The sequence below is a fragment of the Myotis lucifugus genome, unplaced genomic scaffold (assembly GCF_000147115.1).
Source record: "Myotis lucifugus unplaced genomic scaffold, Myoluc2.0 scaffold_280, whole genome shotgun sequence".
NCBI classification, from domain to species: Eukaryota; Metazoa; Chordata; class Mammalia; order Chiroptera; family Vespertilionidae; genus Myotis; species Myotis lucifugus.
In genome coordinates, this window is record NW_005871328.1 from 1,393,568 (window position 1) to 1,414,355 (window position 20,788).

Consider the following 20,788-nt stretch of genomic DNA (forward strand, 5'->3'; position numbering starts at 1 on the left):
GCAGGGGGAGGAGGGGAGCTCTTGAGTGGGTCTGGGAGGAGGGGCAGGCACCAGCTTTCACAGTGGAAGGGAGTGTGGGCCATCATTGAACAGATGGCAGGTGGTACGCTGTAGGCGTAGAGCTCGGGGCCGAGCGGATTTGAGAACACACATCTTCCACGCCCCAACTGTGTGACTTTTCTAAAGCAGAGCTCATGCTGGGGCTCCCATGGGGTCAGTGGCCTGCACCAGCGAGATGGCCCATGCTGTCTGAACTGTGAATGCTCACGGAGAGCGTTGCCATGCAGACCACGGCCAGTCACTTTAGAGCAAGCCCATGTTGGTGACTCATGTACCTAGTGATGGCTAAGCCAAGTAGGCACGGGCCAGGGTTGGGCCCAGCCCGCAAAGCCTCCTGACGTACTCTCCCTGCAGGTGCGCAGGGTCCTGAAGAGCCAGGAGGTCTATGAGAACTTTCTTCGCTGCATCGCACTCTTCAACCAGGAGCTCGTGTCCGGCTCCGAGCTCCTCCAGCTCGTCAGCCCGTTTTTAGGGTGAGCAACACTGTGCCAGGCTCTCCACAAATTTTGCTTCTGTAAACTCTGTCCACCTTTCTTTGGGCTATTGTTTTGAAGATGATAGGTACTTTTTTTGATACTGTCTTTAAATGGAAATTTTGTGGGGATTGTTATAGATTCACCGGCAGTAGTAAGAGAGAACACAAATCCTAGGACTGGTTCTCCCCATGGGAACCTCTGAAATCAGCACTATAACCAGGATGGTGACACTCGGGCAACCCACCCATCTTTGCAGGTTTCCCTGTTTCTAGTTCGTGTGTGTGTGTGTGTGTGTGTGTGTGTGTGTGTGTGTACAGTTCTATCACCTGGGAAGGGAGTGTGTCCCACTGCAGTTACGATACTCAGTGGCTCCAGAACCACAAGGATACTGTGCTGACCTTTGATACCCAGGCCTGTGTCCCTCTTGCTTCCTGCTCCAGTCCCCGCCACAGCCCCCTGACAACCATCTCTGTGCTCCATCTCTAACACCTACACGACAAAAGTGTTACATAAATGGAATCAGGATCAGCTCTTTCCACCCAGCATAGAGCCCTGGAGAATCTCACTATGTAGGCTTTTAAAATTCTAACAATCAGAAATTGCAGGAAGAATGAAAGACTGACTAGCATCCCAGCCACCCAAAGAGAAACACTTAACCACCAGCTTCCAGCACATCCTGCTCAGTGTGTGGGCGGCCCCAGGCCCGGGCAGCCGCTGGGAAGGTGGGGATATTCTAGGACAGCAGTCGCCAACCTTTTGGACCTCACAGACCACCGGTTGGTGACCGTTGTTCTAGGAGGTGGACGCGAACGCCGAGTTCGTGCACAATGAGCGTTAGGAAAGGGGGTTGGCCAGGTCCCAGCATTGCCTCCCCCTCACCTGCCCTGTCACGTTGGGCAGGTTTCTTCTTAGCCAGTCTGACCTCAGTTTCGGAAAGCTCCATGCAGGCTCTGCGCATAAGACCCTTCAAATAGAATCCATAATATGGTGAGTGTGCATTATAGACAGCTGTATTAGTGACCTATGTAGCCCCAGTGAAAACCCCAGGGGAGGAGCCTGCCTGGCTGTTATGGCAGGATCACCGTGCCAGCTGTCACAGTGACTGCACTCTCGCAGTAGGCCTTGACACTCATTTAAACATGAATCCAGGTGACATTGGGGTGGATTGCCTGAAAACCTTCCCATCAGTATGCATGGTGGTTTCATTATGACTTTCGAGAATGTATCCATAGAGGGTGCTCCTAGGAGGAGGAACAGAGCTTTCTCCATGGGGGAGAAAGACTCCGGAACAGAGCTTGGCAGACTGATCTTCAAGGGCCAGGGGCTAGGACTGCCTACCCCACTCCGGCATTGTGCAAAAGAAGCCACAAGCGGTGTGTCAGGATGGACATCGCTGTGCCAATAAAACTTGATTTACAAAGACAGGAGTGGGCAGGTTGGCCAACCCTGGCCTCTTCCAGTCAAGGAACGTTGCCGACCCAGCTTCTGCCAGTCTAGGTTGTCTTTTCCAGAGTGTGCAAGTGGTGGGCCTGACTGGTGACAAAGTTTTGGGGGCAGATTCACTCCCAGGTGGGGACTTTATGCACTTCTGGTGCTAGGTTCCACCTCCTGCCTCTCCTCCCTGAGCTTGCATTCGGACCATCTTTAACCACGGGTGTCTATATGGAGCCATTCTGAAATCTCTAGATCACTCCCAGAAAGCCCTGGGGGTGTCGACTTACCATTTGTTTTTATTTCTGAAGGAAATTTCCAGAACTTTTTGCACAATTCAAGTCCTTCCTGGGGGTGAAAGAACTATCATTCGCCCCACCCATGAGCGACAGATCTGGGGATGGAATAAGCCGGGAAATCGACTATTCATCTTGTAAGCGCATTGGATCCAGCTATCGGGCGCTCCCCAAAACTTATCAGCAGCCCAAGTGCAGTGGGAGGACGGCCATCTGCAAGGAGGTAGCTCCCTGGGGTTTAGGTTGGCTTGTGTGGTGCATGTACTCCCTCCAACCCCCCCCTTCCCAAAACACCCATCATTCTCATATATCAGATAAAAGACTGAATGTCAGCCCCCTAAATGTTGAGTAATGGATGTGCTGGGATGTGGCAAAACAAAATACCTGAGCAGAGGTGAGTTTCTTACCCTGTTGGCAGTTTTGGTAAGCCACGGAGCCCACGGCACCAGCGTAGGGTTGGCACATGCCATCATTTTGCTAAGTCTGCTCTGTCCTGGGTTCACTGCCCTCAGTATGTTTTTGTTTAGTGTGACAATTGAATACATCTTCAGGGTTAGAGGACAGCCTGTTACTGTATATCCAGAATTCAAGACTGCTGGGTTCCAGGGTTCAGCAAGGAACCGCTTATGCGCCAATTCCCAGGCCAAAGCTGGTCCATTGGTTGTGTTTGTCAATAAAGTTTTATTGTCACACAGCTACGCCCATTGATTTGCATATTGCCTGTGACTACTTTACTAAGACTAAGGCAGAATTGAGTAGTCCCCGCAAAACTTAAAATATTTATTATCTGGCTTTTAAAAATATATATATAAATATTTTTATTGATTTCAGAGAGGAAGGGAGAGAGAGATAGAAACATCAATGATGAGAGAGAATCACTGATTGGCTGCCTCCTGCACGCCTCCTACTGAGAATTGAGCCAGCAACCCGAGCACGTGCCCTTGACTAGAATCGAACCTGGGACCCTTCAGTCCACAGGCCAAGGCTCTATCCACTGAGTCAAACCAGCTAGGGCTTTAATATATATTTATATTGATTTTAGAGAGGAAAGGAGAGGGGAGAGAGATAGAAATATCAGTGATGAGCAAGAATCATTGATCGGCTGCCTCCCACATGCCCCACTCTGGGCATCGAACCCACAACCCAGGCATGTGCCCTGACCAGGAATCGAACTGTGACCTCCCAATTCATAGGTCAATGCTCAACCACTGAGCCACAGTGGCCGGGCTCATTTTTACAATTATTGAGGTAGATTTCCACGTCTCAGGTGGCTGGGAAATCACTGACAGTCTCCAGTTCCAGTAAGCATCTGGGCTGAAATGAGATGGGAGCCCAGGCACGTGATGCCTGCCTTGTAGTGTAGGCAGATTCATGGAGTGAGCCCATGGTTAGGTTAGAAGCTCTGATTCATAAATGCATTGTGCTGGGGGTATTGCCCTGAGAAGGTGGATTTACTGGAGGTGTAGTTCTCATTGGCATGTATGTGCATGACATGTCCCTCCCTCTCTGATCTTCCTGTCCCAACTAACTCTGATTCAGGATCAGTGGCTGCTTGGCACTTGCTTACTCTTTTATTAACTCTACTAGAGGCCCAATGCACAAAATCCATGCACTGGGGGGGGGGGGGGTCCTTCAGCCCGTTCTGTGCCCTCTTGCAGTCCAGGAGCCTTGGGGGATGTCTGACGGCCATGGAGGCAGGAGAGGCTCCTGCCACCACCAATGCACTCGCCAGCTGTGAGCCCAGCTTCTGGCTGAGCAGCACTACCCCTGTGGGAGCACACTGACCACCAGGGGGCAGCTCTTGCATTGAGTGTCTGCCCCCTGGTAGTCAGTGCGCATCATAGAGATCGATCGTTCTGCTGTTTGGTCGATTTGCATGTTAGCATTTTATTATATAGGATGACTTGAGAAGCCATCCAGTGGGAGTGTGCATTATCTGGCTTTTTACAGAGAAAGTTTGCCAACCCCTAAAATACTGTGATTTGTTCACTTGGTCACATTTACTGTTTGTATGATAAGGGAATTTCCTATAAAATCAAGGTGATATTTCTTCTTATATTTTCTACATTGAACAGTACCGTAAACAGTTCTGGCAGCCAGGGCTTGTTACCTGGGGTAACAGCATCTCTTCTTGATGCAGGTGCTGAATGACACCTGGGTCTCATTCCCGTCTTGGTCAGAGGACTCCACCTTTGTCAGCTCTAAGAAGACACCCTACGAGGAGCAGCTGCACCGCTGTGAGGACGAGCGTTTTGAGGTGTGTATGCTGGTGCTGCAGGGCCCTCTGGGTGGCCCTGAGTCCTGGCCAGGATGGTGGTGACATGGGGTGTGCCTTGTCCCCCATCCTCCATGGCACTATCCTCACTCTCCCCTGCTCATCTCCCTCTCCATCCTGGGATATATCCTAACCCTTTTTTTTTTTTAATTTTGTTTTATTGCTTAAAGTATTACAAAGAATTTTACATAATGTCTCCTCTCTTTTTTCCCCTTGCCCTCCCCCGGCCTTCCCCCTACCCCCAGTGTCTTGTGTCCATTGGTTATGCTTATATGCATGCATACAAGTCCTTCAGTTGATCTCTTACCCCCCTCCCCACCCTCCCCGGCCTTCCCGCTGTAGTTTGACAGTCTGTTGGATGCTGCTCTGCCTCTGTATCTATTTTTGTTCATCAGTTTATGATGGTCTTTATTATCCATAAATGAGTGAGATCATGTGGTATTTTTCTTTCATTGACTGGCTTATTTCACTTAGCATAATGCTCTCCAGTTCCATCCATGCTGTTGCAAATGGTAAGAATTCCTTCTTTTTTACAGCAGCATAGTATTCTATTGTGTAGATGTACCACAGTTTTCTAATCCATTCATCTGCTGATGGGCACTTAGGCTGTTTCCAAATCTTAGCTATGGTAAATTGTGCTGCTATGAACATAGGGATGCATATATCCTTTCTGATCGGTGTTTCTGGTTTCTTGGGATATATTCCTAGAAGTGGGATCACTGGGTCAAATGGGAGTTCCATTTTTAACTTTTGAGGAAACTCCATACTGTCTTCCATAGTGGCTGCACCAGTCTGCACTGACCCTTCTTAACCTCCCCACTGCACCCCACCCCCGTCTCCTCTTGAGTATCAGGGATGCCAGCACTTTCCAACAGGGCAGGTCCTCACAGATCTCTTTTCTGCCTTGCTTTCCTTCAGGCTGGCTAGGCAATGTATTTGAATTTAATTTCTTTAATTAAAATTAAGTTAGCTTTCCTGGCCGGTGTGGCTCAGTGGTTGAGTGTCGACCCAGGAACTGAGAGGTTGTGGGTTCAATTCCTGGTCGGGGCACATACTGGGTTTTGGGCTCAATCCCTAGTGGGGGTGTACAAGAGGCAGCTGATTGATGATGTTACTCTCTCATCGATGTTTCTGTCTATCTATCCCTCCCTTCCTCTCTCTCTTAAAATCAATAAGAACATATTTTAAAATTTAGTTAGCTTAAGTTAGTTTTTTAAAAATTTTGCTGACATGGAGCGTAAGAAATGACACAGCAATCAGGTTCCCTACCCCAGTGGTAACAGCTCATGAGTCCCTGTCACAATATCACAGTGAGGTCCATGACATTGGCACATTTGCCCCGTTGGACTGTATTTGTGTGTGCATATGTGGCGTGTGCATGTGTTGAATTGTGCATACACGTGTATTCAGCTCTGCCTGTTCCCACCTTTGGTGGTTCCTGTTTACCACCACAGCCAAGATACTGAGTGGCTCCCTACCACTAGGATCCCTCCTTCTGCCCTTTATATCTGAACACCTCCCTCTCAGGCCCGCCCAGCCCTGACCCCTGGCAACACTGACCTGTGTTCATCTCTCACTGTGGCACAAATGGAGTCACATGGTATGTTCCTTTGGGGATTGGCTCCCCCTGCACATGCCCTGAGAGTCATCCAGGGGCTAAGTACACCACAGGTCCGTTCCCCCCTTTTTTTTTTTTAAAGATATATATTTTATTGATTTTTTACAGAGAGGAAGGGAGAGGGACAGAGAGTTAGAAACATGAATGAGAGAGAAACATTGATCAGCTGCCTCCTCCTACACACCCCCTACCAGAGATGTGCCTGCAACCAAGGTACATGCCCTTGACTGGAATCGAACCCGGGACCCTTCAGTCCCCAGGCCGATGATCTATCCACTGAGCCAAACCAGTCAGGGCTCCGTTCCCCTTTTTTGCCAAGCAAAGCTTACTCTCTATGCCTGAGCAGGGGGTCAGCCAGCAGTGAATAGCCAAGTCCCTCAGCACCAAGTCCTGCATTTGTGCCTCCCCTGACTGGATGCCAGCTCAGTAATCAGTTATCAGCCTCACTTGCTCAGGGCCCCACCTTCTAATGCCCGTCACACCCCTCAGATGTGGAATTCGTTAGCTCTGTCCAAGCATCCCTTCTGCCAGCCCAGGCTCTTCCCTAGGGCCCCACTGACCCCTTCCCACCTTCCTCTCCATAGTTAGACGTCGTCCTGGAGACCAACCTGGCCACCATTCGAGTGTTGGAAAGCGTGCAGAAAAAACTGTCCCGGATGGCACCGGAAGACCAGGATAAGTTCCGGCTGGACGACTGTCTGGGGGGCACGTCGGAGGTGATCCAGCGTCGCGCCATCCATCGCATCTATGGGGACAAGGCTCCTGAGATCATCGAGAGCCTCAAGAAGAACCCCGTCACCGCTGTCCCGGTCGTTCTCAAAAGGTTTCCTCAGCTCTGGCCCCTGGGCACTCGCTCTTTAGTGTTGTTGGTCACAGATGCCATCACAAGGTGGGGAGGGGGCGGGGAGGTCCCTGGGGCCTCAGGGTGCCTTACTGGGTGTCTCAGTCGTCCTTTGACTTCCTGTTGCCCTCCCGAGAGGAAAGCATGGTTAACACTTGTCCTAGTCCTTTTCCACCACGCACATCATTAGGTCGAAACATGAAGAGTGGGACCTGTATCACAGCTTGCCTTGTACTTAGTATTGTGTCTTAGGAACTTTTCCATGATAGTGAATAGGTATGAAGTGCCGCCCTCAGTTGGGTGCTAAGCTTGGCCCTGGGGTTGCAGAGCTGAGCAAGACCCACACAATCCCCTCATGGGGTTCACAGTTGAGCCAACAGCTACCTGGAATACGGTCAGTGGCAGAAGCCAGGACAGGGAGGAGGTTGGTTCCGTGGCAGCGACGTTTGAGAAACCATAAAACTGTTCACATTGGTCCTCCAGGACCATGGCTCCCTCCTTCCCTCCTTTACTCAATACAGACAGGCCTGGCGCTGGCTGTCCCCCTGTGGCACAGATGGAGTCACATGGTATGTCCCCTAGTGCATGGCTAGTCTGTGGATGGAAGACAGGCTGGTCCTAGTGCAGGGATGGCTCAGGCAGGTGTCACAGGCTGTTCCCATGCTGTCCTTGTGCTGAGCCCCTCTGGCCCCCACAGGCTGAAGGCCAAGGAGGAAGAGTGGCGGGAGGCCCAGCAGGGCTTCAACAAGATTTGGCGGGAACAGTACGAGAAGGCATACCTCAAGTCCCTGGACCACCAGGCCGTGAACTTCAAGCAGAACGACACCAAGGCCCTTCGCTCCAAGAGCTTGCTCAACGAGATTGAGAGTGTCTATGATGAGGTGAGGCCCTCCTCTGTGCGGGGTCTCTGCCTGTTTCCCAGCGGGTAGGCGGGCTTGGTGGCATTGCCCTCACGGCCGTGTAGGGGTGAGGATGGAGGTTCCTGTAGCACAGACCAGGGCTGGTCAGGGAGGACTGGGGCTCTTCCCTCCTCCCTCCCCCTGTGGGCCTTGATGGACCTTCCTTCAGATGCCTGATGCCAGCAGCTTTCCTTTCTCCACAGCCAGTGGGTACCAGATAGCATTTGAACCCCCAGAAGGAACATCCCATAGAACCCTTGCTCACACACTCCTATGCAGTACTGTTATCCAAGTTTTAGTTTCCTCAGTGAGGAAATAGGCACAAGACGTCACAGGAGACCAGAGCTCTGAGCCCTCGGGCTTCACCTCCAGCAACTGCACTGTGTCCTCTTGCCAGTCTTAGACCATCTAGGCTCATGGGCCCGGAATCACATAACTGAGGCCGGGCTGGGCTCTCAGGCTCTGAGAATCTGGACCTTTGAAAAATGCATGGAAGAAGTGGCCTGGCAAGGGGGTGGAGGCCCTGGGGGGGCAGTCAGGGAGGTTGCGGGTGCTACTCTCAGGCTATGCCCAGAAGACAGGGACAGAGCAGCATCAATGCCTGAGCACTTGCCTGGGCAGGCTCACTTATTCCCTTTTATTCTTCACATAAGCAGCAAGCGTCGTACCTCCTCTCATAGTATGGAAATTAAAGACAGAAAAGCCAGGCCACTGGGGGTGTCTCCACATAACTGGAGACCACCCAGGGCTGCGACCCTAAGACCCTGCCCTTCAACCTCCCCCCCTTTAGGGTCCCTAGCCCCAGGCCCTACTCTTCAGCTTGTCTGACCTCCTCACTTGAGGAAGGACCTCGAAGTCTGCGACCTCTCCCCACCAATGGGGTCTGTGGTACATTGTCAACTTGGGGGTGATGAGGTAGCCCAACAGACCCACCACTGACCACTGAGTTCCTGGCTCTTCCCTTGGGGCCAGAGGGGAAAGGGGTGTTTAGCTGATGAGGACCAGGGCAGAGTGGGAGGCCCCATCTCCATTTCCTGCCAGTCACTAGTTCTGTTTGAGGAACAGCCTTTGCCTCCTCCCTCCCGCTGCCCTGCCCTCAGGAGGTCCCACCTACACGGATGGCATCCACACTCGGTTTTTCCAAGAGCCTAGACGTCCTCCGTCCCCCCGTGCTCAGGCAGTCTGGAGGAAGTAGCCATTGTCTAGGTTTTCTGGAAGAAAGATGATTAGCAAAAAACAGAGAGGGGTGAACCCAGGGACGTGGTTCTCCAGGGAGAAAGAGTAAACAGGCTCATGCAAAGGTCCTGCACGCCTGAAGCCTCAGAGGAGGAGCCATGTGTGCTCTGCAGGCCTGCATGCCAGAGGCTGGAGTCCTCTGCTGACCAGTGTGGGAGGGCCTGGTGGGGGTGGTAGAGTTGGCTGTGCTCCTATCGCCATATTGCTCTAAACTCGGTGAGGAGAGTGGTTGGAGTGAGCAGGGAGGAGGCCTGCGCAGCAGGGTGATGGGAGAACTGTGGAGGGACTGGTGGTGGGTGGGAGGGGGGCAGAGGCAGGGTATGGGCCAGGTGTGAAAGGCTGAGGGAGAAGAGGCTGACATGTAAGTAGTCCCAGGTCTTCATGGTCTAGCCGAGCATCCATGAATGAATGATGGTGGGCAGAGAGGCCCAGGGTCCACCTTGAGCCTTCCTCACCCCATTAGAGAGCTTGGATTGGGCACCTCGGGTCAGCTGGAATTTGGTGACCAGTGCACTGCTCCCCTCAGATCCCCTGGCCCCTAGGCACTGCTGCAGGCAATGGTGGTGGGAGGGAGGTTGGCCCTGTTCTGGTCCTGGCGCTGAGCAATGTGACACTGTTAAAGCTGAGGGTGCAAATCTTGGGTTCTCCCAGCGGGTTGCTTCCTGCCTGACATTCACCCTGTTCCCAGCACCAGGAGCAGCACTCAGAGGGCCGCAGCGCCCCCTCCAGTGAGCCACACCTTATCTTCGTGTATGAGGACAAGCAGATCCTGGAGGATGCAGCCGCACTCATCAGCTACTACGTGAAGCGGCAGCCGGCCATCCAGAAGGAGGACCAGGGCACCATCCACCAGCTGGTGCACCAGTTTGTGCCCAGCCTCTTCTTCTCCCAGCACCTGGACCTAGGGGCGTCTGAGGACTCTGCTGACGAGGGCCGGGGGAGCCCCCAGGGGCAGAGTGTGGAACCTGGTGACCGGAAGAAGCCGGCGCCTGGGCCACAGAGCAGCCCCCCGGTGGAGAAAGGGCCCACCGGCGAGGGCACCACCCCTGAGCAACAGCCACCGCCGCCACCACCACCGCCACCGCCTTTACCACCACCACCACACAAGCCCATGGATGACGTCTACAGCCTCTTCTTCGCCAACAACAACTGGTACTTCTTCCTGCGTCTCCACCAGACCCTGTGCTCCCGGCTCCTGAAGATCTACCGCCAGGCTCAGAAGCAGCTCCTGGAGTATCGGACGGAGAAGGAGAGGGAGAAGCTGCTCTGCGAGGGCCGTCGGGAGAAGGGCAGTGACCCCGCCATGGAGCTGCGGCTGAAGCAGCCCAGTGAGTCCCCAGCCCCTGTCAGAGCCCACGGATGACATGCAGGCGCTGGGAGACGGGCAGTGGCACCAAGGGTTTCAGTTCACAGCTTATGATCGGAAATGTCCCCTTGTGTTTTTTTCTGGCTTTTCATTTTGAAATAATTACAGTATCTCAAATGAGAAGTCACAAAAATAGTAGAGTCTCGAACACCCTTCCTAGCCTCCCCAAGCAGTAGCACTGCTTCTGGCTGTGGTGCCGTAGTAGGAGCAGGAAACCGGCATCGCCAGGCCACAGCCACAGCGCTTCTTGCCTGCCTCCCAAGCTGGGCCTCGTGCAACTACTGCCAGTCCAGCTTCCATCCTGGAGTCGGGCCACCATTAAGAAGCCCGTGGTGGGAGGAACGTGGGCTGCTTGATTCTGTGGAGATTCTGGATTCGCCCTGTGGGGTCTTGTGGTTACAGCCCTGTGTGACCTGTCTCCGCCCTTAGGTGAGGTGGAGCTGGAGGAGTACTACCCGGCCTTCCTGGACATGGTGCGCAGCCTGCTGGACGGCAGCATCGACCCCACGCAGTACGAGGACACACTGCGCGAGATGTTCACCATCCATGCCTACGTCGGCTTCACCATGGACAAGCTGGTGCAGAGCATCGCGCGCCAGGTGAGCGGGTGCAGGATGGGCAGCGAGCAGGGTGACAGGAGGCCTGACACACGGGGCGACAGCACCTCCTCAAGATTCCTTGCCAGTCCCCAGCTTTGAAAACCTGCCCTTCTATCACTCTCATGCTGTGTGGTTGGTCCCATACCAGCATCTTTCCTTTTTTTTAACCAAGGTAGAATTCACATAACATAATGTTAATAACCATTTTATTTTATTTTTTTTACTTACTAGAGGCCTGGCGCACAAATTCATGCACCAGTGGGGTCCCTCGGCCTGGCCTGCAGGATCGGGAGAAACCAGCTCTCTGACTTCCCCCGAGGGGTTCCAGATTGCAAGAGGGCACAGGCCAGGCCGAGGGACCCCACCGGTGCACGATAGGGGCCAGGGAGGGATGTGGAAGGTTGGCCTGCCAGGGAGGGACAGTGGGAGGGCTCCAGGACATGTCCTTCCCATCTCGCTCAGCAGCAAGCTAACCTACCGGTCATAGAGACTGATCTACCAGTCAACTGTCTGCCCCCTGGTGGTCAATGCACATCATAGCGAGCGGTTGAGTGGTCTTAGCATATCATTAGCATATTATGCTTCGATTGGTTGAATGGATGACCAGACACTTAGCATATTAGGCTTTTATTATATAGGATTTTTTTATTGATTTTCGAGAGGAAGGGATAGGGATAGAGAGATAGAAACATCAATGAGAATCATTGATCGGTTGCCTCCTGCACGTCCCCCACTGGTGGTCAAGCCCAAAATCTGGGCATGTGCTCTGATTGGAAATGGAGCCAGTGACCTCTCAGTTCATGGGTCGACGCTCAATCACTGAGCCACACCATCAGGGCACGTTAACCATTTTAAAGTAAGTAATTCAATAGCATTTAGTACATTCACAGTGTTATATAATCTTCACCTCTGTCTAGTTCCAGGACATTTCTCTCACCCCAAAAAGAGACCCTGTCCCCATTAGCAGTCACTCTCCATTCCCCTTTGCCAGCTCCTCCTGACTACCACCAATCTGCTTTCTGTCTATGTGTTTACCCATTCTGGACATTTCATATACATGGAATCATACAGTATGTGGTCTGACTTCTCTTACTTGGCATGATGTTTTCAAGATTCATCCACATTGTATCATGTCAGTGCTTCATTCCTCTTTACGGCTGAGTAATATTCCATTGTAGAATGGACCTCATTGTGTTTATTCATTTATCCATGGATGGGCACCTGCGTTGCTGCCACCTTTTGGCAATTGTGGATAATGCTGCTGTGAGCATGAATTTGAGTCCCTGCTAACAACCCTTTTGTGAGGGTGACTTGGCATTGTGTAAAGAATTTTGGCCCCCTTCAAGGGGTGTGGGGCGGATATCAGTGACGTTCCTCAGCACTCAGTATCATTTATAGTAGCAAAACACTGGCAATAGCCAAATGTCAAGGAGAGGAAATGAGTCATAAAATATAAACAACAGCCCAGACAGGTTGTTGTGGTCCTGGGACATGTGTCCTCCTGGTGGTATTCTTCAGCTTGACTTTTGTTTCCTGATTACCAACTAAGGCTGTTCACTTAAAGTGGAAGAGAAGCCAGTAAAATAATGTTATTCCTCTCCCACCCAGATACAGTCATTGGGAACATTCTAGAAACGTCATTTCCTTCTAGGTTAGAAAAACTTCTCATTGAAGTAGAACACACAGGAAAGTGCCCAAATCCTAAGTGGGTGGCCCAGTGGGTCTTCACATGTGGATGCCCTCACCCACAACCCCTCCCAGCTACTCCTCGCCATGGGCACCCACTGCCCTGATTTCTGAAGCTGAGGTAGAGTTCCTGTCTTGAGCTGTGTGTAAATGGAAGTAGACCACCCGTCGGGCATCAGGCAGTGTGATTCTGCAGCATTCCTCTTGCAGTTGTGGCTCCTTCATCCTGGCGGGCTCCAGGGAACAAACTCCCCTCTGGGCCCTTGGAGCAACACTGCTTGTCTCCTGGTGGACATCTGCGAGTTTCCTCCACTCCCCTGGGTGGGGTGGAGGCAAGCCCACCGGCTGCAGTGGAAGCTTTTGGTTTTCCAGTGGGTACTCTGTCCTGCCCAGAGCTGGGATTGGCGGTCTCTCACCTCTCCTGGGCTGAGGGGCAGCGGGATCTCATCGTGTTTTACATTGCATTTCCCTGGTGGCTCCTAAGGTTGGCACCTTTTCCTCCCTCTGTGGCCATTTGGATGTCCAGTGATGGGGAAGCACGCATGGGACCTTGCACACAGCTCCAGGAGACAGTGGCTCGGGGGACACCATGGGCAAGCACTTCACCCCCCGAGCTGTGGCTTCATCAAACCCCACTGGAAGCGCCCTGGGCCAGATATGCTCACAGGGCTCTCCCATGCTGACACCTGTAACTTACCTTAGCAGGGGTTCTCAACCTTCTGGCCCTTTAAATACAGTTCCTCATGTTGTGACCCAACCATAAAATTATTTTCGTTGCTACTTCATCACTGTAATGTTGCTACTGTTATGAATCGTCATGTAAATATCTGATATGCAGGATGGTCTTAGGCGACCCCTGTGAAAGGGTCGTTCGACTGCCAAAGGGGTCGTGACCCACAGGTTGAGAACCGCTGCCTTAGAGGGAACATATCCGCACCCTTTGCCCTTTTTCCATTATTATTAACGTTTCTTGTTTTCAGTAACAGCAGCCACTATTTGGGGAACTTGCTGTGTGCCAGGCACCATATGAGATCCCTGATACTCGGGGCCGAACCCAAGGCCCTGCTGCAGCCAGTGGTGGCAGGGCTGACTCACACCAGCTCCATCCGACCCTGTGCCTCCGCTGTCTCTGTATTCATTTCTTCTTAAACCTTATGGTTTTAGATGTTTGTAGGAATTGAAGGCATTCATTGTGTTTATTGCTGAAAATTTAGGGAAAATAACCTTCCTCCATCCCACCACTTTCAGATAATTACGACCCCCATTTTGGAACATTTTCTTTTGCATTTATTCATCTGTTTCTCAAACCCAAGCAGGGTTTGCTGGTCTGGTCTAGTTTGAACTGGTCTGCTTGGCTCTGGACTGGTCTGCTCTTGTCTGTTCTAGTCTGATCTGGGCTAGTTTTTCTGCTCTGGTCTGCTCTGCACCCTGTGCCGAGGTACTTGCTCTGCATGGCCCGTCTGATCCTGGCCTTCATCCCCATTTCATGGACTTGACCATGTTGTCTTTGGGTGAGGTGGGGACTCCAGTAGGCAGTGTGCTCAGAAACTGCTCGCCCCTTCGGAGGGGCACACGCTCCAGGCACCCACCAGCTTTCCTCCCCACCAGCTGCACCACCTTGTGAGTGACGACATCTGCCTGAAGGTGGTGGAGCTCTACCTGAACGAGAAGAAGCGGGGCGCCGCCGGTGGGAACCTGTCCTCCCGCTGCGTCCGCGCCGCTAGGGAGACGAGCTACCAGTGGAAGGCTGAGCGGTGCATGGCTGATGAGAACTGCTTCAAGGTGAGAGACAGCCATGCTCAGTCCCATATGAGGCTAGGGGTGCAAGGGGAATGCCCAAAACAGGAGGGGCCGGCCATTGTGTTCTGGCCTGGGGGGCGGGATTGGACTGAACATGGCTTTTTCAGCCAGTCAGATTACATGTACTTCCTGGGCCTCTGGATGCTGGTCCTGGCCTCAGGGCCCATGAGGTGGGTACCCAGCACCTGATCCCTGGAGGAAGGGTCTAGGCCAGGGGTGGGCAAACTTTTTGACTCGAGGGCCACAATGGGTTCTTAAACTGGACCGGAGGGCCGGAACAAAAGCATGGATGGAGTGTTTGTGTGAACTAATATAAATTCAAAGTAAACATCATTACATAAAAGGGTACGGTCTTTTTTTTTTTTTTTAGTTTTATTCATTTCAAACGGGCCGGATCCGGCCCACCGGCCGTAGTTTGCCCACGGCTGGTCTAGGCCCAGAGGCTGGCAAAGGTGGTTAATTGATGAGCTTTTGACCTCATCCTGTGTCAGCTTGGACTGTTCTGTGGCTTCAGGCATTGTCCCCCACCTTCCCCAGGTGATGTTCCTTCAGCGCAAAGGGCAGGTGATTATGACCATTGAGCTCCTGGACACCGAGGAAGCCCAGTCGGAGGACCCCGTGGAGGTCCAGGTGAGGACGACGGCCCTGTGCACACTATGGGCCAGGGGAAGCCATCGTCAGCATCGTGGAGTTCCCGCCCCACGGGCCGCGTGCACAAGCACAGGCCACAGGCCTCCATGGAAGCCCGAGGGAGGGCCCGAGTTTCAGGCAACCCCTCAGCAGTCCAGGGTGTGTCCCAGGGCAGGACCCTGGGTCCTGATTCCTCCCACCTGCGGCCGGCGTGGACACCTGAGCCGTGTGACCTCTGCACTCTGTATAAAGCTCAGGGCTCCGGGTCCCGAGCCTTAATCACCAGGAGAACATCCGCCCGGCCACGCTCTGAGTCACACATTCCACTAGACGAGACATTTCCCGTGTTGGTTTTCTGCTCTTACAAGGACACCAGGCATTGGCTTTAGGGCCCACCTTACTCCAGTGTGACCTCACCGTGATTACTCTGTTTCCAAATGAGGTCACATGAACAGGTGCCAGGGGCTAGGGCTTAGACATGTCTCTTTTGGGGACACAATTCAACCCACAATAGTGAACAGCTTGTCCCAGTTTACCTGGGACATTCCTGGTTTTATCGCCAAAGGTTCACATTCCAGAAATTGCTTGTTCTCAGACGAACCACAGCGATTGGTCCTCTGACACGTAGCTGTATCAGACCTTTGCTGGAGTCAAGCAATATGTAACCAAATAAGTAAGGACGTCGAAAGGAATCATATTTCAAAAAGGTGTTGCTGCTTTTTTGACCTTGAGTCAAACAGCCAAGATCTGTGGACCAGGAGCTCTGTCTGGAGAAATGGGGAGGTGCAGTGACACTCGGCGCCCTCACACCGGGCCGGTAAGCCCAAGCCTCCTTCCCAGAGCTGGGGGCTCACCACAGCCGCAGGGGCTCCCCTCCCAGCATCCTCCCTGCCGACCTCAGGACTCCCCCACACAGGAAGCTCCAAGACGAGTGAGAGTGGAGGCCTGCATACCTTGTACCTTCCGGAAGTTTCCAGCAAATGTGGTTTTATTAAGTTCATGTCTGCAGGAGCCTCTGGCTTTAACAGGGCGGTGAGCAGATGGTCACTGGACACCACCATGCCCTACTGCACCTGGGTGGCCCCTCCCAGCACCACCTCCTGTTCACTCCCACCTGTGACCTGGTCTTTCCCTCTTTCTGCTGCTCACGTCCAGATGTCCATTCTGGACCTTGCATTCCTCCATGAGGGGGTCCCCGTTCCCTGTGTGAACTTGAATAGGTTGTTACACAGCAGGGACTTCCCCACTTCAGCACGGAATGCCGTAAAGTGTCTCATTGTAGCTGGTGTGCACGTCCTGCCCCAGCTGCAGTCTGGTTTCAGTCACACATCAGGGTCTCCAACAGCCACCATCCCTAACACATCCCCAGGAGCCCTGAGCAGGAAGTCACGGCCATGTCTCCTCCTGTTCCCCAGCACCTGGCTCGGTACATGGAGCAGTACGTGGGGACCGAGGGTGCGTCCAGCTCCCCCACCGAGGGCTTCCTCCTGAAGCCCGTGTTCCTGCAGAGGTGAGAGGAGCCACAAGGAAACCCTGTGTCTTTAATTGAGGCTAAAGACACTTTCCTTCGTCTGGAAACACTAATTGGGCACCTGATGTGAACAAGGTGTGGCTGTGCCCTCCTGAGGTCTGGGGTGAGCAGAGCAGTCGTGCAGTCATCCCAGGATGAGAGGGCTGCCCTGCCTAAGGGAGCAGAGGGGCTGAGGCCCTGGAGGGAGAAGCTCCCGGAAATAGCAGCCATTGGGCCAGAGACAGGAGCGCCAGCATCATTAGACCCTGGACCTGGGCCAGGCAGAGCCAGATCTCCCCTCAGGCCAAGATCAATGGGGACTGTTGGTTGGTGTTTCGATTCGAGTGAGGACCCATTGCCTGGTGGGGGCCAGCCTGGGGGTGGGGTCCCAGGCCCACTGATAGAGGGGAGATGGGACCAGGTCTGGGAGGGTGGAGGTAGGGAAGGGGGTCCTGGGTGAGGGGCTCCCTGTTGGAAGTACATAGGAAGCAAGCGAGAGGAGCCAACAGGGCTGGCCAGGCAGCCCCTTCCAGGGTTGCTAGCACCCCTGTGTGACTAGAGTTGGTTTTCTCTGGATTGAAGGGTTTGGGTAGTGGGTTTTTGCTTCTGTTTGCATCTCCCTTACATTTTTCCTGATCTGCAAATCCTCCTGTGACCCTCAGGAACCTCAAGAAATTCCGCAGGTGGCAGTGCGAGCAGGTGCGGGCCCTGCGTGGTGAGGCCAAGAGCTCCTGGAAGCGGTTGGTGGGGGTGGAGAGCGCCTGCAACGTGGACTGCCGCTTCAAGCTCAGCTCCCACAAGATGATGTTCATCGTCAACTCCGAGGACTACATGTACGCCGGGGGGGCCTTTGCCGAGCCAAACAGGTACGCCTCCCACTCTGCCCTGGGACCCTGGGTCAAGCCCACAGCCATGTCTCTGAGCCCAGCTAGGGGCGCCCGATCTCTTGACTCCACCCCACCCACCCCCTGCAGGTCCAGCCCCTGGTCCTGCTGCGGCACCACCAGCACTTTGAGGAATGGCACGGCCGCTGGCTGGAGGACAACGTGACCGTGGAGGCAGCTGGCCTGGTGCAGGACTGGCTGATGGGCGAAGAGGATGAGGACATGGTGCCCTGCAAGACACTCTGCGAGACGGCCCATGTGCATGGCCTGCCTGTGACCCGCTACCGCGTGCAGTACAGCCGCCGCCCTGCCTCCCCCTGATGCACCTGAGCAGCCATCACAGCACGCAGTTTGGTGTGGTTGCTTCCTCAGGCCTAGGTGTCCATCTAGACCATTTTCCTGAACCACCCGAGGGAAGGAGAGCATCCCCCAGCCTTGCTGCTACAGGCTGCCGCTCCAGAGAAGGGGTTGTGTCAGCTTGTGGCCCCCTGCTGCCATCACTCTCAGCTCCCCAGCCTCCTTTGGGCCAGTCCTGTGCCAAGCCTGAACCCCCTGCACTTGAACTTGGGGCTCAGTCCCCAGCAGAAAGGGGAGGATCCACCCACTGCCTGAGGAGCAAGCAATTGTGTTCACACACCTGCCAGGCACTTACATCACCTGTGCCAAATCTCTGGGCGGGGCTGCGCTGGTCATTTTGTGCACAGGGCATCTGGGAAAGTCAGTGACCAGCCATGTGAGGGCACACGTTTGGGAGGGGCCGGCATTCAAAGGCTCCCAGCGTAAAAGGAGTCGGGCAATGCCCAGATCTGACTGTGGGCATCAGCTTGGCCAAGCACCAGTGCTCAGATCCTCGTTATTTTATAAGCAGGAAGAGCCCTTTTAGCCAAACTGTGGTGTGGTGTGGGCAGGAGCATCAGAATGGCCCAGAAGACCCCACTCTGGAAAAAGGACTGCCAAACCCTGCATTGATCCAGCAGCCGGACTCTGGGTCTGTGGGGGACAGGGCTCGGCCCCATACCCACCAAGCGAGTGGCCCATGTGGGAGGGCTCCAGGGCGGATCGTGTACCAAGATGGACACTCCAGAAAGACAGGTGCACACCCCTATTTATTCCTCTACGCTCTCTGTGGTGGCACTTTTCCAACAACCACGTCCCAAGGCTTCTAGGGACTGAGAGCCTCTTCATCCCCACCCGACACCGCTGTTCCTGCAGCTGCCTCCTGGCGTGTATGTGAGGGGCTGGGGCGACTGTCCCGTGGAGGCGTCATGGCTTTCTGGGCCAAGAATGCCAGGCAGTTCAGGCTGGGGACCAGCTCCTTAGAACTCACCGCACACGAGAAGCCCGGGCCGGGCCCTGGCAACATCATACCGAGCGGGATCCGCTGACAGGTGGGCCCGAAGCAGTCCCCGCGCAGCCTCTGCCACCACAGCCTCGCCCTCCTGCTGAGCTGTGCCAAGCCCACGGTTCCCGCACGTGGAGGCGTGTTTCTAGAAGTTGCCTGTGGAGCTCAAGGTTTGTGAGGCCTTGACTGTGGGCCAAGGCTTACTTATCCCTCCTGGGGTCTCCCTGCCCTGTTTCCTCAAGTGTAACCCAGGCACTTTGTCTGATCCCTTGTTTTGTAAGAAGGGAACTTACCAGAACTGCACCAGCCCCGGGAGGCAGCCCCTCTGTGCCTCAGCGGGGGCCTGGGGTGTTTGCCAAACCCCTGATCCCCTACCCTGCATGCTTCTAAGGAGCTCTCTCGTTTTTGAAGAATTTCTCTTCTGGGGCTTGAACTTCCTTTGCAGCTGTTTTGAATGTAGTTTCCTTTTCTATTTATTTGCACATTAAAGTGAACAATTAAATATTGACCTGAAGCTGTGAGCTTCCATCCGTTGTTTCCTGTTAGTGAATCCCAGGCGGCTTTTCCCACCCAGTGAATTCAGGCAGCGGGACCCACAGGGAGGTCTGCACCTGTGCACAGTGGTCCCCAGACCTCCCGGTTACGTTTCCCGCGGGTGGTTCTCCGTCCTCATACCAGAGCATTTTCTAGAACATTCCAGTTCAGTTGTTATGTTCAGTAGAAATGTGAAGTGTTTCCTTCTAATGTTGTGCATGCAAAAACCAATTACAACACCCGGTGTCTGCTCGGAGTTTTCTCTGCCTTGTGCGTCTGATGCCAAGTCCGGAGGCTCATGGGAGGTGGATGGGACATGGCGGGGGGTGGGGGGCTTTGCTTCCCCGGCCCCACAAAACCACCCTCCATACTCTACCTCTGGGGCCACACCCTTCCACCTCTTGCTTCTTTCCCATCACTGTCCTCTGAACATCTCTAGGACCCCCTCCCACTCTAGGACCCCCTCCCACCTGGCTTGCTCCCACCCTCCAAGGATCAGGGGAGCCCACACCTCTGCTCAGGGGCCTTCCAGCTGCACCATGTACCTGCCTCCCCTCAGCCATGCCCAGTGCCTACCACCAGGTTCCTGAGCTCAGTTGGCACTGCCCTGCCCACCTGGCCAGTCCTCTCCCAGAAGTTGCCCACCTCCCAGGGGCCCCTCCACCCATGTGGGGGCCCTCATGGTCCCTACTTCCCCCTCCAGAATGTCAGGGGTAGCAGGCAACTTGGAGAAGGAGGCTCTACTAGCTTGGATTCATGGCACCCACCATTCTACTTGCTGTCTCTGGCTCTGACTAGGAACCGTGTAAGTGGAATCATACAGTATGTCCTTTTGTGTCCGGCTTATAGTGTCCTCAGCGTTTATCCATGTAGCATGTGTCAGAATTCCCTTCCTTTTTGAAGCTACCTTCCTGCTTTTTTAAAAACGTAAGTTTTTATGGAAAGTGACACATGTACAGAAAATTCCAGTAGTACAAAGAAGCACACGAAGGAGTCGGGGCCCAAGTCCCTCTCCCCAAAGGCAGCTGCCCCAGTCACTCACCATCTCCTCCCCCTGTGCTCCAGCCGTCAGGACACGGGGGTCGGGGTGCCACCCTCAAGGCTGAGTCCCAGGGCCAGGGGCCACAGCAGCAGGAGCGCCCACATGTGATCGGGCCGGGCGCCGGCTGCTCTGGGCTTCAGCCAACTGGCCTAGGGCTTCCTTCTGCTGGACCCCCACCCCCAGCTTCCTGATTGCAGGCGGAGGGCAGACACCTCTGCACCACTTGTCACCCAGTTGGGACAGGACAGCAGCTGACACCTCCC

The 20,788-nt window shown here is 54.0% G+C and overlaps 1 protein-coding gene across 1 annotated transcript in view; it reads left to right on the plus strand.

The window, feature by feature from the left end:
- SIN3B (SIN3 transcription regulator family member B) overlaps window positions 1-19,722 on the plus strand; it is a 41,029-nt gene extending 21,307 nt beyond the window's left edge. Inside the window, 13 exon segments of the mRNA XM_023763293.1 lie at window positions 415-533; window positions 2,279-2,486; window positions 4,386-4,520; window positions 6,741-6,979; window positions 7,695-7,878; window positions 9,821-10,460; window positions 10,928-11,097; window positions 14,392-14,565; window positions 15,121-15,213; window positions 16,629-16,723; window positions 17,386-17,558; window positions 17,561-17,589; window positions 17,698-19,722. Of these exon segments, the coding sequence (XP_023619061.1) occupies window positions 415-533; window positions 2,279-2,486; window positions 4,386-4,520; window positions 6,741-6,979; window positions 7,695-7,878; window positions 9,821-10,460; window positions 10,928-11,097; window positions 14,392-14,565; window positions 15,121-15,213; window positions 16,629-16,723; window positions 17,386-17,558; window positions 17,561-17,589; window positions 17,698-17,928 (2,490 nt within the window). The 3' untranslated portion in view covers window positions 17,929-19,722.
- The last annotated feature ends 1,066 nt before the right edge of the window (window positions 19,723-20,788 follow it).